This window comes from Bos grunniens, chromosome 2 (genome assembly GCF_055505025.1).
Source record: "Bos grunniens cultivar Pamir isolate PY7600 chromosome 2, Bosgru_T2T1.0, whole genome shotgun sequence".
NCBI classification, from domain to species: Eukaryota; Metazoa; Chordata; class Mammalia; order Artiodactyla; family Bovidae; genus Bos; species Bos grunniens.
Window position 1 is genome coordinate 35,401,382 of NC_141166.1, and position 14,050 is coordinate 35,415,431.

The 14,050-nt window shown below is 35.2% G+C and overlaps 1 protein-coding gene across 8 annotated transcripts in view; it reads right to left on the bottom strand.

Moving 5' to 3' along the window:
- The window catches only part of SPAG16 (sperm associated antigen 16), a 1,071,375-nt gene that overhangs the window by 1,001,558 nt on the left and 55,767 nt on the right, over positions 1-14,050 (bottom strand). For all 8 annotated transcript variants that reach the window (XM_086341619.1, XM_086341641.1, XM_086341630.1 and 5 more), the window contains one exon: positions 11,658-11,727. In XM_086341619.1, the coding sequence (XP_086197745.1) occupies positions 11,658-11,727 (70 nt within the window). The remainder of the gene's footprint in view (positions 1-11,657; positions 11,728-14,050) is intronic.

Consider the following 14,050-nt stretch of genomic DNA (forward strand, 5'->3'; position numbering starts at 1 on the left):
TCACACATGTATTTTTGAAGTATTAAAATAATAATATTAAAACCATAACAAAATGTTGTAAGTGAAGTTTCAAATTCATTTCCCAAAAATGCAGGGTGGTAATGCTGCAAGGTTACTGAATTGGCTTGGCGAGCCAGCTGAAAAGCATGTAAGCCAATCTCCAATTCAATTATATCTAAATTCCTGCTTTCATGAGATTTCATGTATTTATAAACAAAGCTGAAGGGGGTCAAAGGAGAGAATTGTAAGCAATAACAAAAATTTCCCAAGTGGAACTGGATAATAAAGAAGAGATTTTTAAATGAAAATTGTATTAATAATATATACTCTATGCTTCACAATGTTGAAAAAAAAACAGAAAACACAGGGTAACATTCCAAAGTAGTTGTAATATTCGTGTCTAAACTCCCATGGACATAAGGGACAGTCCTAAGGAATCATTTGAGGGGAATATAAAAGTGATATGAAAACTCTGTTTCTTTTTCACATCTTTTCATATACATATACATGTTTAGGTATACATAATTTCCTTCTGTATTTCTAAACAGCCAGCTGATTTCAAATAATTAATATGATTATAATCATTAACTCTTAAATAACTAAATGTTCTAATTTATAACATCAATATATGACAGAGAAAAGACAATGAATACAAAAGTATCTCAAAGGATTCTTTGTCAAGTTCCTCAAATAATTATGATGTTAAAAAGGTGAGGAAGCACATGCTAGCTAGCATTTAGTTTCTTTCCTGATCCAATTTTTCCAACTCAGTACCAGTTTCAAAGAAGAAAACCATGAAAATAACCCCCACAATAACATAAAAGCCAAATGTTGCATAAGTTAATACTACATAAAAGTACTTTAAAAACTTCAAACACTAGGGTATTCAGACTGTCTGTCTTCCCTCAATGGTGCTACAAGTTAGGGTCTCACAGAATCTGTAAATCAAAATGTGGAGGAAAGGCAACAGTTACAACTCGTTGAGATTAGAGAAAAACTTTCACTTCAAATTCTCTTTTATGGCATTTTCCTCTTCCATGACAACAGTGAAAACCTGGTATTGATGATGATTTAAAATAATAATAGCTAGCATTTATGCTTCATTGATGATTTACTATATAACAGCTACTTGTCTAAACAGCATATGTGTTATTTCATGACAGCCTGGCAATAACGCTGTGTAGTTCACTATCTTTTGTTCCCTTTTACATATAAGGAGAATTTGTATAGCAATATCTACAGGGCAGAAAGGAGAAAGCGATAGAGAGATCCAGGATTCCAGTGGATAATTCTATGAGAAAACCTCATGTAGAATGTAAAACATTACTAAACACCAATTTTCAAGAAATAAAATAAAAAGCAAGAGACAAACAGCAAAATGATAAGGATAACTGAAAGTAAAACAACAAAAAAGTGCTTAGTTTACAAGTATATGTAGTTGTTCCACAAGCAAAATGAAATTACAAGAATTTACACCTCAATAATATTTTAGGAAAAAATTCAACATTTGCAACAAAAACATGAGAATATACATTGCACAATGTATGTGTAATGGAAAGAAAAATAATACTTCTTAATCATTTCTCAAGGTACCAATAATAGCATGATTTCCACTATCAGATAACATTCACTTTTATATTGGACAAATGAGAGGCTCAAACACTGGGTCTTTGTCACATTCATGGTTAAGTGAAAACTACTTTTCAAAAAGCTGCCTCATTTGAAAAGACCCTGATGCTGGGAAAGATTGAGGGCAGGAGAAGGGGACGACAGAGGATGAGATGGCTGGATGTCATCACCGACTCAATGAACATGGGTTTGGGTGGACTCCAGCAGTTGGTGACGGACAGGGAGGTCTGGCGTGCTGCAGTTCATGGGGTTGCAAAGAGTCAGACACAACTGAGTGACTGGACTGAACTGAATTTTTCAAAATTCCACAAAATGCTTCTTAATGTTTAGTAATATACTAACAATGGCCATTTCCCCATAAGAGCATCCTTATATTTATCATCTGATATTTGTTAATGAAAAGGCCTATAGTACTGACTGCTGCTATGCCAGTTTTTACTTGGGCACAAACATAGCTTAAGGAAGGTACAATTCCTTAAGAGAAATAAACATCAAATAAACACATTTTTAACTTACAGAAATTATAGTTATTGTACTCCCAATGCTAAATTTCACCCATTAAACCACTTCTTCACAGATGTGCACATTCAATTCAGTGTTAACTAAAAGAATATTAAGGCCCCTGGTTAAATGTCAGATATGCATGAACATATTCATTTAACAAATATGTAAGTTCCTATATTATATCAGTCCCTAACTCCAATATAGATTAAATACAGCTGAAAAGAAAATAATTTAACTGAAAAAATACCATGAAGAAAGTATCCATAATTTATCACAGGGAGAAAAACAGAAAATATCCAAGAGATTAGAAAGCTCAAATAAGATCAAAGTATACATCTAATTAGAATTAAGAAAAAGGTAATAGAGAAAAAGGGAAAGAGCTATATTTTAAATGATGACATGTATCTATCTAAACTAGACCATTTACTACAAATAGTCATAAGAAACTGACATCCTGTAGTGCAATTCTGAGCAACAAAAAATACCCAAACCAAAAAGCAATTACTTAAGCTAAAACCTTTGCTCTACTAAATATGACATCTGTTTGTGATGCTCTGAAGTCAGTTTCACAGTTTTTCACTTCATAAATGATTTTCAATTTCTAAATATTTTTCTTGAATTCATAGATTCCTATCATAAATTATAAGATATCATAAAATATATGTTTCTTTGCAGCCTCATGTGAAATCAAAGAAATATCAGCTAACACAAACAGAATTAAAAAACAGCATATGAAAAACTTTTTGAGTTTATGTAATTTGCACAAAACGTTTTATCTCATAACATGTCATACTGAAAGGTTTTCTGTGTAGTTTATTGTAAATATTAGATACACAATACTTCCAATTACAACAAAGAAAACTGTAATGTAACTATCACTTCAAATATCTAGTTGATAATAATCATTAAATCATAGTTTCTCTTAGGAACATTTCTACTATTCTACATACCACACAAGAGCAAACATAGAATTATAAACACTTTTCAGGTGAGAAACGTAACTGCTGCTTCTGCTGCTAAGTCACTTAAGGGGTGTCCAACCCTGTGCAACCCCATAGACGGCAGCCCACTAGGCTCCTTTGTCCCTGGGATTCTCCAGGCAAGAACACTGGGGTGGGTTGCCATTTCCTTCCCCAATGCATGAAAGTGAAAAGTGAAAGTGAAGTCGTTCAGTCATGTCCGACTCTTAGCAACCCCATGGACTGTAGCCTACCAGGCTCTTCCGTCCATGGGATTTCCCAGGTAAGAGTGCTGGAGTGGGGTGCCATTGCCTTCTCCGGAGAAACTTAACTACTAAAGTATTAATAACATTCTCTCTCAGTTCAGTTCAGTCGCTCAGTCGTGTCCGACTCTTTGCGACCCCATGAATAGCAGCACGCCAGGCCTCCCCATCCATCACCAACTCCTGGAGTTCACTCAGACTCACGTCCATCGAGTCAGTGATGCCATCCAGCCATCTCATCCTCTGTCATCCCCTTCTCCTCCTGCCCCCAATTCCTCCCAGCATCAGAGTCTTTTCCAATGAGTCAACTCTTTGCATGAGGTGGCCAAAGTACTGGAGTTTCAGCTTTAGCATCATTCCTTCCAAAGAAATCCCAGGGCTGATCTCCTTCAGAATGGACTGGTTGGATCTCCTTGCAGTCCAAGGGACTCTCAAGAGTCTTCTCCAACACCACAGTTCAAAAGCATCAATTCTTCAGCACTCAGCCTTCTTCATAGTCCAACTCTCACATCCATACATGACCACAGGAAAAACCATAGCCTTGACTAGATGGACCTTTGTTGACAAAGTAATGTCTCTGCTTTTGAATATGCCATCTAGGTTGGTCATGACTTTGCTTCCGAGGAGTAAGCGTCTTTTAATTTCATGGCTGCAATCACCATCTGCAGTGATTTTGGAGCCCAAAAAAATAAAGTCTGACATTGTTTCCACTGTTTCCCCATCTATTTCCCGTGAAGTGATGGGACCAGATGCCATGATCTTTGTTTTCTGAATGTTGAGCTTTAAGCCAACTTTTTCACTCTCCTCTTTCACTTTCATCAAGAGACTTTTGAGTTCCTCTTCACTTTCTGCCATAAGGGTGGTGTCATCTGCATATCTAAGGTTACTGATACTTCTCCCAGCAATCTTGATTCCAGCTTGTGCTTCTTCCAGTCCAGCGTTTCTCATGATGTACTCTGCATATAAGTTAAATAAGCAGGGTGACGTACAGCCTTGACGTACTCCTTTTCCTATTTGGAACCAGTCTGTTGTTCCATGTCCAGTTCTAACATTCTCTCTAGGTGTAAGCAATTATGGATAATTTTTCCAATTTGTTATCATTTAAATTCTTCCATAATAAACATATAATGTTGTCAAAAAAATATGGTAAATTTAAAATTCTTTGAGAACTACTCCAAGTGAGTCCAAGTTTTCACTTATTCCTTAAATTCAGATTAAATAACAAAGTAAATGGTAATAAAGTCACTGCTTCCTAAATTATATTTAATCTAAAGAATTTCTACTGCCATATAAATTTCTGCTCAAAATAAATGAAAAATAGGTAATAGATAAAATATTTTAAAACTTAAACTAAAATGAGAAAATGAAGAGGGAAAGAGTTAAATATATGAAAATAATTGTGAAAGACAGCAAGATTTATGAAGAATCAGCAGTTAGTCAATAAACCAACTTCTTCTCAAAGAAGTTGACTAAGTAGGGTTCCAGTTGATCAGCCAATCTGATAACACTCTGAGATCACATAGCCAAATGCAGAAATCAATCAAGAGGCTTAGGAAAAGGAACTGTAAATCCTTTATAAAAATAGAAAGCCTTTATAAAATAGAAATCCTTTATAAAAATGTTTATAAGGAGCACAGTATTATTCAGTACATAATTTAAGGACTTACTTTTATTCAGGTAATTGAGATCTACTCAAATAAAACATGTTTTCTTCATTTGAGTTTGAATTTATTTTGATCAAAAGTCACTTCAAAATACAGATAAAAATGTAATTACAAAATTTATCTTCAAAGTAACTTATAAGTGTCAGTCTAGAAAACATGAATTCATTTTTAATTAAATATCAGGAGATAATTTCATAAAGGAGTTATCTATAAACCATTAGTTTATTTTAATAGAGTTGTCAAGGATAAATAAATAAAATCACGAACTAGTAAGTAGAATGTAACATTTAGAGGTTAACTGATGTAAGTATCAATTTAATGTACAATTCCTCAACCTTTAAGCCTTCTTGTGTTTATTATTTTTCACAATCATTATTTATTTCAAGAGTTAAGAGTTCCTGAGATTTTGGTATTTTAATCATCATACTTATATTTGATTGTGTTCTTTCTGAAATGAAATATTTTCTGCTCTATGCTCTACTAGGAAACAAGCCTTTTCCAAATGCAAATATCTGAGCCCAGGTGAAAAAAACCCAGCTATATGGAAGCCACCAGCTACATCCTCCCAGATAGTGATAAGGAGCTGGGGGATATGAAAGGTGGTCACCCACCACATCCACCATCTCTTACTAGTAAACAAGGAAATAAGAAGTGAACAATAAAGAAAGCAGAATTGGCCCCAGATAGTTAGATGCATACGAAAGAAATGATTTCAGCAAGACCAGACACTTGCATTTTCCAAAAAATTTGTTGTTGTTCAGTTGCTCATTCATATCAAACTCTTTGCAACTCCATGGACTGCAGCACACCAGGCTTTCTAGTCCTTCATCATCTCCTGGAGCTTGCTCAATCTCAAGTTCATTGAACCAGTGATGCCATCCAACCATCTCATTCTCTGTGGTCCCCTTCTACACTTGCCTGCAATCTTTCCGAGCATCAGGGTCTTTTCTAATAAGTCTGCTCTTCACAGCAGGTGGCCAAAGTATTGCAGCTACAGCTTCAGTATCAGTCCTTCCATTGAATATTCAGGATTGATTTCCTTTAGGATTGACTGGTTTGATCTCCTTGAGTCCAAGGGACTCTCAAGGGTCTTCTCCAACACCACAATTGGAAAGCATCAACTCTTCAGTGCTGAGCCTTCTTTATGGTCCAATTCTCACATCCTCACATGCTTACTAAAAACCAAAGCTTTGACTATCTGGAACTTTGTCTGGCAAAGTAATGTCTCTGCTTATTGATACACTGTCTAGGTTTGTCACAGGTTTCCTTCCAAGGAGCAAGCATCTTTTAATTTCATAGCTGCAGTCACCATCTGCAGTGATTTCAGAGTCCAAGAAAATAAAGTCTGTCACTCTTTCCAATGCTTCCCCATCTATATACCATGAAGTGATGGGAACGGATGCCATGATCTTCACTTTTTGAATGTTGCGTCTTAAGCCAGCTTTTTCATTGTCCTCTTTCACTTTTTTTTTTTAATTTTTTTTTTCCTCTTTCACTTTAATCAAGATGCTCTTTAGCTCTTCTTTGCTTTCTGCCATAAGGGTGCTGTCATCTGCATATCTGAGGTTACTGATATTTCTCCTGGCAATCTTGATTCTAGCTTGTTCTTCATTCAGCCCAGCATTTCTCATGATGTACTCTTCATATAAGTTAAATAAACAGAGTGACAATATATAGCCTTGACATACTCCTTTCCCAATTTAGAACCAGTCTGTTGGTCCATGTCCAGTTCTAACTGTTGCTTCTTGACCTGCATACAAATTTCTCAGAAGACAGGTCTGGTATTCCCCACCTCTTGAAGAATTTTCCACAGTTTGTTGAAATCCACACAGTCAAAAGCTTTAGCGTAGTCACTGAAGCAGAAATAGCTCTTTTCCTGAAATTCTCTTGCTTTTTTAATGATCCAATGGATGTTGAAAATTTCATCTCCGGTTCCTGTGCCTTTTCTAAATCCAGTTTTCACATCTGGAAGTTTTCAGTTTAAGTACTGCTGAAGCCTGGGCGATTTTGAGCATGATCTTGTTAGCAAGTAAAATGAGTGCAATTGTGTGGGGTAATTTGAACATTCTTTGGCATTGCCTTTCTTTGGGATGGGAATGAAAACGGACCTTTTCCAGCCCTGTGGCCACTGCTGAGTTTTCCAAATTAGCTGGCATATTGAGTGCAGCATTTTCACAGCATCGTATTTTAGGATTTGAAATAGCTCAGCTGGAATTCCATCACCTCCACTATCTTTGTTCATAGTGATGCTTCCTAAGGTCCATTTGAATTCACACTCCAGCATGTCTGGCTCTAGCTGAGTGATCACACCATCATGGTTATGCAGGTATTAAGATCTATTTTCTATAGTTCTTCTGTGTACTCTTGCCACCTCTACTTAGTATCTTTTGCTTCTGTTAGGTCAACACTGTTTCTGTCCTTTATTGTTCCCATCTTTGCATGAAATGTTCCCTTGTTATATCTAATTTTCTTGAAGAGAGCTCTAGTCTTTCCCGTTCTATTGTTTTCCTCTATTTCTTTGCATTGTTTACTTAGGCTTTCTTATCTCTCCTGCGGTTCTTTGGAAATCTGCATTCAGATGTGTATATCGTTCCTTTTCTCCTTTGCCTTTCCCTTCTCTTCTTTTCTCAACTATTTGTAGGGCCTCCTCAGACAACCATTTTGCATCTTTGCATTTTTTTTCCCCTGGGGATGGTTTTGATCACTGCCTCCTATACAATGTTACGAACCTCCGTCCATAGTTCTTCATGCACTCTGTCTATCAGATCTAATCCCTTGAATCTATTTTTCACTTCCACTGTATAATCAAAAGGGATTTGACTTAGGTCATACCTTAATGGCCTAGTTGATTTCCTTACCTTCTTCAATTTACATCTGAATTTGGCAATAAGGAGTTCATGATATGAGCCACAGTCAGCTCCCAGTCTTGTTTTTGGTGACTGTATAGAGCTTTTCTCATTGGTTGCAAAGAATGTAATCAATCTGAATTCAGTATGGCCATATGGTAATGTCCATGTGGACTAGTCCCTTGTCTTGTTGGAATAGGGTGTTTGGTAAGACCAGTGCATTCTCTTGGCAGTACTCTGTTCACCTCTTCCCTGCTTTATTTTGTACTCCAAGGCCAAACTTGCCTGTTATTCCAGGTATCTCTTGACTTCCTACTTTTGCCTTCCAGTTCCCTATGATGGAAAGGACATTTTTTTTTTTTTTTTTGCTGTTATTTCTAGAAGATCATGTAGGTCTTCACAGAACCATTCAATTTTAGCTTTCAGCATTAATGGTTGGGGCATAGACTTGGGTTACTTTGATACTGAATGGTTTGCCTTGGAAATGAACCGAGACCATTCTGTTGTTTTTGAGATTGCATCCAAGTATTGCATTTCAGACTGTTTTTTGACTGAGGGCTGCTCCATTTCTTCTAAGGGATTCTTGCCCACAGTAGTAGATGTAACGGTCATCTGAATTAAATTTGCCTATTCTGGTCCATTTTAGTTCACTGATTTCTAAAATGTCAATGTACATTTTTGCCATCTCCTGTTTGACCACTTCTAATTTACCTTGATTCATGGACTTAACATTCCAGGTTCCTATGCAATATTTGTTCTTTACCGCATTGGACTTACTTTCACCACCAGACACATCCACAACTGGGTGATGTTTCCACTTTTGCTTAGCCTTTTCATTCCTTCTGGAGCTATTTCTCCACTCTTCATATTGGGCACTAATGACCTGGGGAGTTCATCTTTCAGTGTCGTATCTTTTTGCCTTTTCATACTGTTTCCCATGCATAGAAGATCGCTAAATCTCTTCTTATGAGAGATTTGGATTTTCTTAATTAAGAGTAATCTTTTAATATTCAGAGTACATGTCACCTTGCTGCAAACTTGTATATAGCCTGGCTCCTCCCCACTCCTTGGAGGTTGTTCTCTGGGGCACCTGAGATACTCTCTTCTAAAAAAATCTAACTCTCAACATTTAGGTTGCATGTATTTTTTTTTCTAGTCAACATCTTCTAAAAATTATCTACATATGAAAAAAGTAACTTTTGATGTAAACAGAAATACATATTCTTTGAAAAAAATGCAGTAAGGAAAAAAGGAAAAAATAATCACATCACACAAAATTATGTAAATATTTTTCAGTCTCTCTCATATTTAACAGACATGATCCGATACCATATGTTTTTATTCTTAACATTAATATTGTAACATGAACATTTCTTTATGCATGATTTTTAAAGACTTTCTAGTATAGTATGATCAACTAGATTGAAATATTCACTTATGGTTAAGGATTAAGACTCCTTGTATGGTTTTGTTACTATAAATATGAGTGCAATAATCATCACTGTGCATAGAATCTCTAGGCATCACTGAGCATAATTGATATTTCTTTAATATAAATTAAGATAGGAATGATTGAATCAAGGCTAAGAAAAAGTTTTGAATATGAGTGTGCTACATATTTCTTTTAAGCTTAATTAATCAGAAAACACAATGAACAGTCATCTGGAAGTAACATAATTTTTGTTAAAAATGTACCCTTTTTCAGTCTTTCTGTATTTTAGATTTTTCTATCATTCTTTTGTAAATTAACAATATTGAGATATAATTTACATAAAATAAAATACATACATTTTAAGTGTAGAGTTGGGTAAGTTTTGAAGATAAGTAGGCATATAACCACCAAAATCAAAATATAGAACATTTACACTTCCCCCAAAATTATTATTTTCTTATCCTTTATATACCTTATAAGCATTATTTTACAACACTATAATTTCAGTTTTTATCAGTCATTCTTTTAAAAAAATTAAGAAGAAGAAATCTTAACCTTTGTATTAAGCAGAAATTATAGGATTTCTTAGGCAAGAATACTGGAGTAGGTTGCTAATTCCTTCTCTAGGGGATCTTCCCAACCCAGGGATTGAACCCACATCTCCAGAAGCTCCTACCCTGGAAGGCATATTCTTACCAGTGAGCCTCCACAGGAAGCTTAATGTTAATACTGTGTTACCAAGGTGTTGAAAACAATATTCAACATCTTTGTTGGATGCAAACATGTCTGCATCCAGACATGGCCAGAAAGCCAATGTATCCCAGCACTGCTTGCTATCTAGAATCCCTGGTCCCCTCTCTCCCTCTCTCTCTCTTGTTTTCTACTGTATTTTATTTTGTACTGGAGTACAGTTTTGCCTTATATGGTAAAGAATCTGCCTGCAATGTGAGAGACCTAGGTTTGATCCCTAGGTTGGGAAAATACCCTGGAGAAAGGAATGGCTATCCACTCCAGTTTCCTTGCCTGGAGAATTCCATGGACAGAGGAGCTTGGCTGGCTACAATCCATAGGATCACTAAGAGTAGGACATGACTGAGCAACTAACACTTTCACTTTTTCACTTTTCACAGTTGGTTACAATGTTGTGGTAATTTCAGGTGTACAGCAAAGTGAATCAGTTTTATATATATATATATATATGTGTGTGTGTGTGTGTGCATATATATATGCACACATACACACACACACATATATCCACTCATTTTTAGATTATTTCCCATTCAGGTCATTGCAGAGTGTTGAGTAGAGTTCCCTGTGCCATACAAAAGGTCTTTATTAGTTATCAATTTTATATATAGTAGTGCATATATGTCAGTCCCAATCTCCCAATTTATTCTCCCCTTTCTAACCCACTGGTAACCATAAGTTTGCTTTCTATATCTATAACTCTTTATTTTATAGATAAGTTCATTTGTACCAACTTTTTGGATTCCACACATAAGATTTATAATATAATACTTGTCTTTCTCTGTCTGACTGACTTAACTCAGCATGACAATCTCTAGAACAGCCAAAGCAATTTTGGGGAAAAAAAGAGCTGAAGGAATCAAGCTCCATGATTTCAGACTATACTACAAGCTACAGTAATCAAAACAGTATGGTACTGGCACAAAACAGAAATATAGACCACTGGTCTTCTCTTAATCCTGTAGAGTCTTCTCTCTCTGGTAAGTATCAGGTAGTCCTGCATACCTAGCCCAGCCATTACCTAACTAGTCATAGTAAACTCCCTCATAAACCAGGCCACTATTCATTTCAGCACCCTCTTATCTGGTACCCTTTCCTACAGATTCTAGATGCTTCAACAACTTATGAACTATAGTCTTTGCCTTTTCAGTTCATACAGGACTGCCATGCTCTTCTCTACCTCCAGCTACATAGAGTTTGGTTTGGAAATTTTCCCAGCCATGGTGATAATGAAGTTCAACTTATAAATTTTCCCTTTAACATTTGCATTCTGTGACTTGTGATGCTTTCCAATGCCTAAAAATAATTGCCTCAAATATAATTTTACAGTTATTTATGAGGAGAAGGCTAGTCTGGTACAAGATACTCCATCAGGGCCAGAAGCAGAGGCAGTAAAAAAAATAGTTTACCCCTATTTTTCTCTAAAAGTAATTTATACAATTTCCTATTCTATATTTCTTCTTGATCTTTTCATTAGCATTTTAGTTTATGAAAATTACCATACCATGTATTCACTCATGGTAAATAATTACTCAAATGAATAACTTGAGTTCTGACAAGACTGAGACATCACCAAGCAATAATAAGTTAGTTTTTCCATATTTGAATTTTACCTCTAAATTCAGGAGCACGGTAACTATGCCCTATTTCCATATGCTTCAGTGTTTCTTGAAGTCCAGAAATCTAAAAAGTAAAATCCAAAGGTAAGAGGTTATATGCTAAATGAGTCCAAAATGGGTTAAAATGCTTAAATACTGATTTTAAAATATAGGAAATATTATCTCTCTTACATTAATTCCTATGTATTTTTAAAACGTAAATATTAATTGCAATAAAAGAAAACATAATTTTAAGTCTAAATTCAAGTTCACAGGAAGAAGTAAGTATCTATTATGGGCAAACATTTGAAACACTTATTTCACAATAGAGTTTCCTGAACCAAGAATACTTGCCACACACTTTTAATGATAATTACTCAGGTCTCTACTTTGAGTTTTCTCCTCTGTTGAAACTGCTTCACAATAGCCTAATTCATCTTCATATCCATGAAAAGATGAGGTAAATATTACTTGGGAAGTAAATATGAAGAGACTGTTGCTATCCTAAAAACTCTTAGCTCATTCTCCACCCACAAACACTCCTTGTTTTATTAAACTTATTTTATAGTTAAGAACTTTGTGAGTTTGGTGGCATACATATTTACCTATATTTCCTGAACAATAGATTTAAATTAAAAATTCAACCTTAAAGAGCTGTCTCATCCCTCATATGATTATACCAACAAAAAATATCATGTTTAATTATATACAGATACACATACTTTTCTACTGTCACTGAGTAGTAGTTAATCCTTCCTTCTTTCTTTGTTTTCTTTTTTACTTTATGAATATCTCCTACTTTCTAGCACAACAAGATGCCTCAAATGCTCACCCAGGCTCATCTTGTATTTGCTTCACCCAGACTACTATCAGCCATTTCAAGAAGCACCACTTCCTCTTACAGGAGAATAGTATTAGAAACTGCAGTGTCATTATTTTACAGCCTCTCAGCAGATGGACCTAGAAATACATGTGTATATATATATATATATATATATACACACACATACATATATATACACATGTATTTTTAGAATATTTCTTGAACTGAACCCCATGATCCAAAAAAGATAACATGTAATTTATTATACATATATATATATATATACTAAAAATAAATTATATTTTATCTTTTTTCAAAAATGGGGCTCTAATTCCAAATTTTGGACATTTGGAGGAATTTTGTAAAGTTGAAAATAATTAAATTACAGATGTTTCCATAAGATTTAAATAAATTTAAAAGTGACCACATTGTTTATTATCTATCAAAAGAATTTGGAAACACATACTTATTAGATTTTTGTCATCTCACAGTATACTTTCGCTCTTTTATGTACGAACTAAATAGCATTAAAAATTCTACAATCTAACCCTTTTTCATACAAAGTATTTGAGAAAACACACTAAGCTAAGTGGCCATTAAGATAAGTTTTTTAAGGAAATGAAAAGGGTTGGGAAGATCTCCCGGAGAATTCCATGGACTGTATTGTCCATGGGGTCACAAAGACTGAGTGACTTTTTCACTTCACTTTCAAGGAAATGACAGTGAATGAGACACAGGTCAATGAGGTCAGAGATGTTAAGGATCTTACGGATGCTGTGGCAGAAGCCATAGAATAAGCAAGTTATATTAGGTTCACACTCAGAAGAACCACACAAAACCATGTGCCTAAGCACCAGGAATATAACCAAACCACTAGAAAGTGACAACCAGGAGGACACCATGTAGATTCTGGGCCAGTGGATACACAAATGTCCCTTGCACTAGGTGTCATCTGAGAAGAGTGAGAAGAGGAGGCTATTTGAAGACTGAAAATTAACACTGATTGTTATGCTTTAGCTAAATAATCAGTTAATATAACATCCAAATACCCTATGTTAAATTCAAAGAGACTGTATAATCTTTAATAGCAGGTTATGTTTTATTTCATCTTCAGTAGGAATAGCAGTTGAAAGACAAAATAAGTTGTAGATACAGTCCTTTATACATCTGAATGTGTAAAATTCAACCCTTCCTCATAGAATGATTTTCATTTTTAAACATGTTTTTACTTTAGATACATATAAATCATAAGGCAAGTAATTTTACCTTTGCTTAATGTGTAAGAAAAGAGACATATATATAAAATTACCTGAATGTTCACATGGCTACTTTGCAGCACAGCTAGGACTGACTCCTACCACTCCTCATCTTGAGCTTAACTAAACCAGTGGTGAAAATTTTGAGAACCAAAGACTGTACGCAGCCTAAATATGTCTCAATATGGCCTGATCTAACTTCATATTAGAGACAGGGGAACTGATGGCCATTAGGAAGTTAACTTATCCCTGATCACAAAGATACTGACTAGAAGATCCAGTGATAGACACCAGTGGCAGATGGAGAAATCAACAATCTGGAGGGGAGT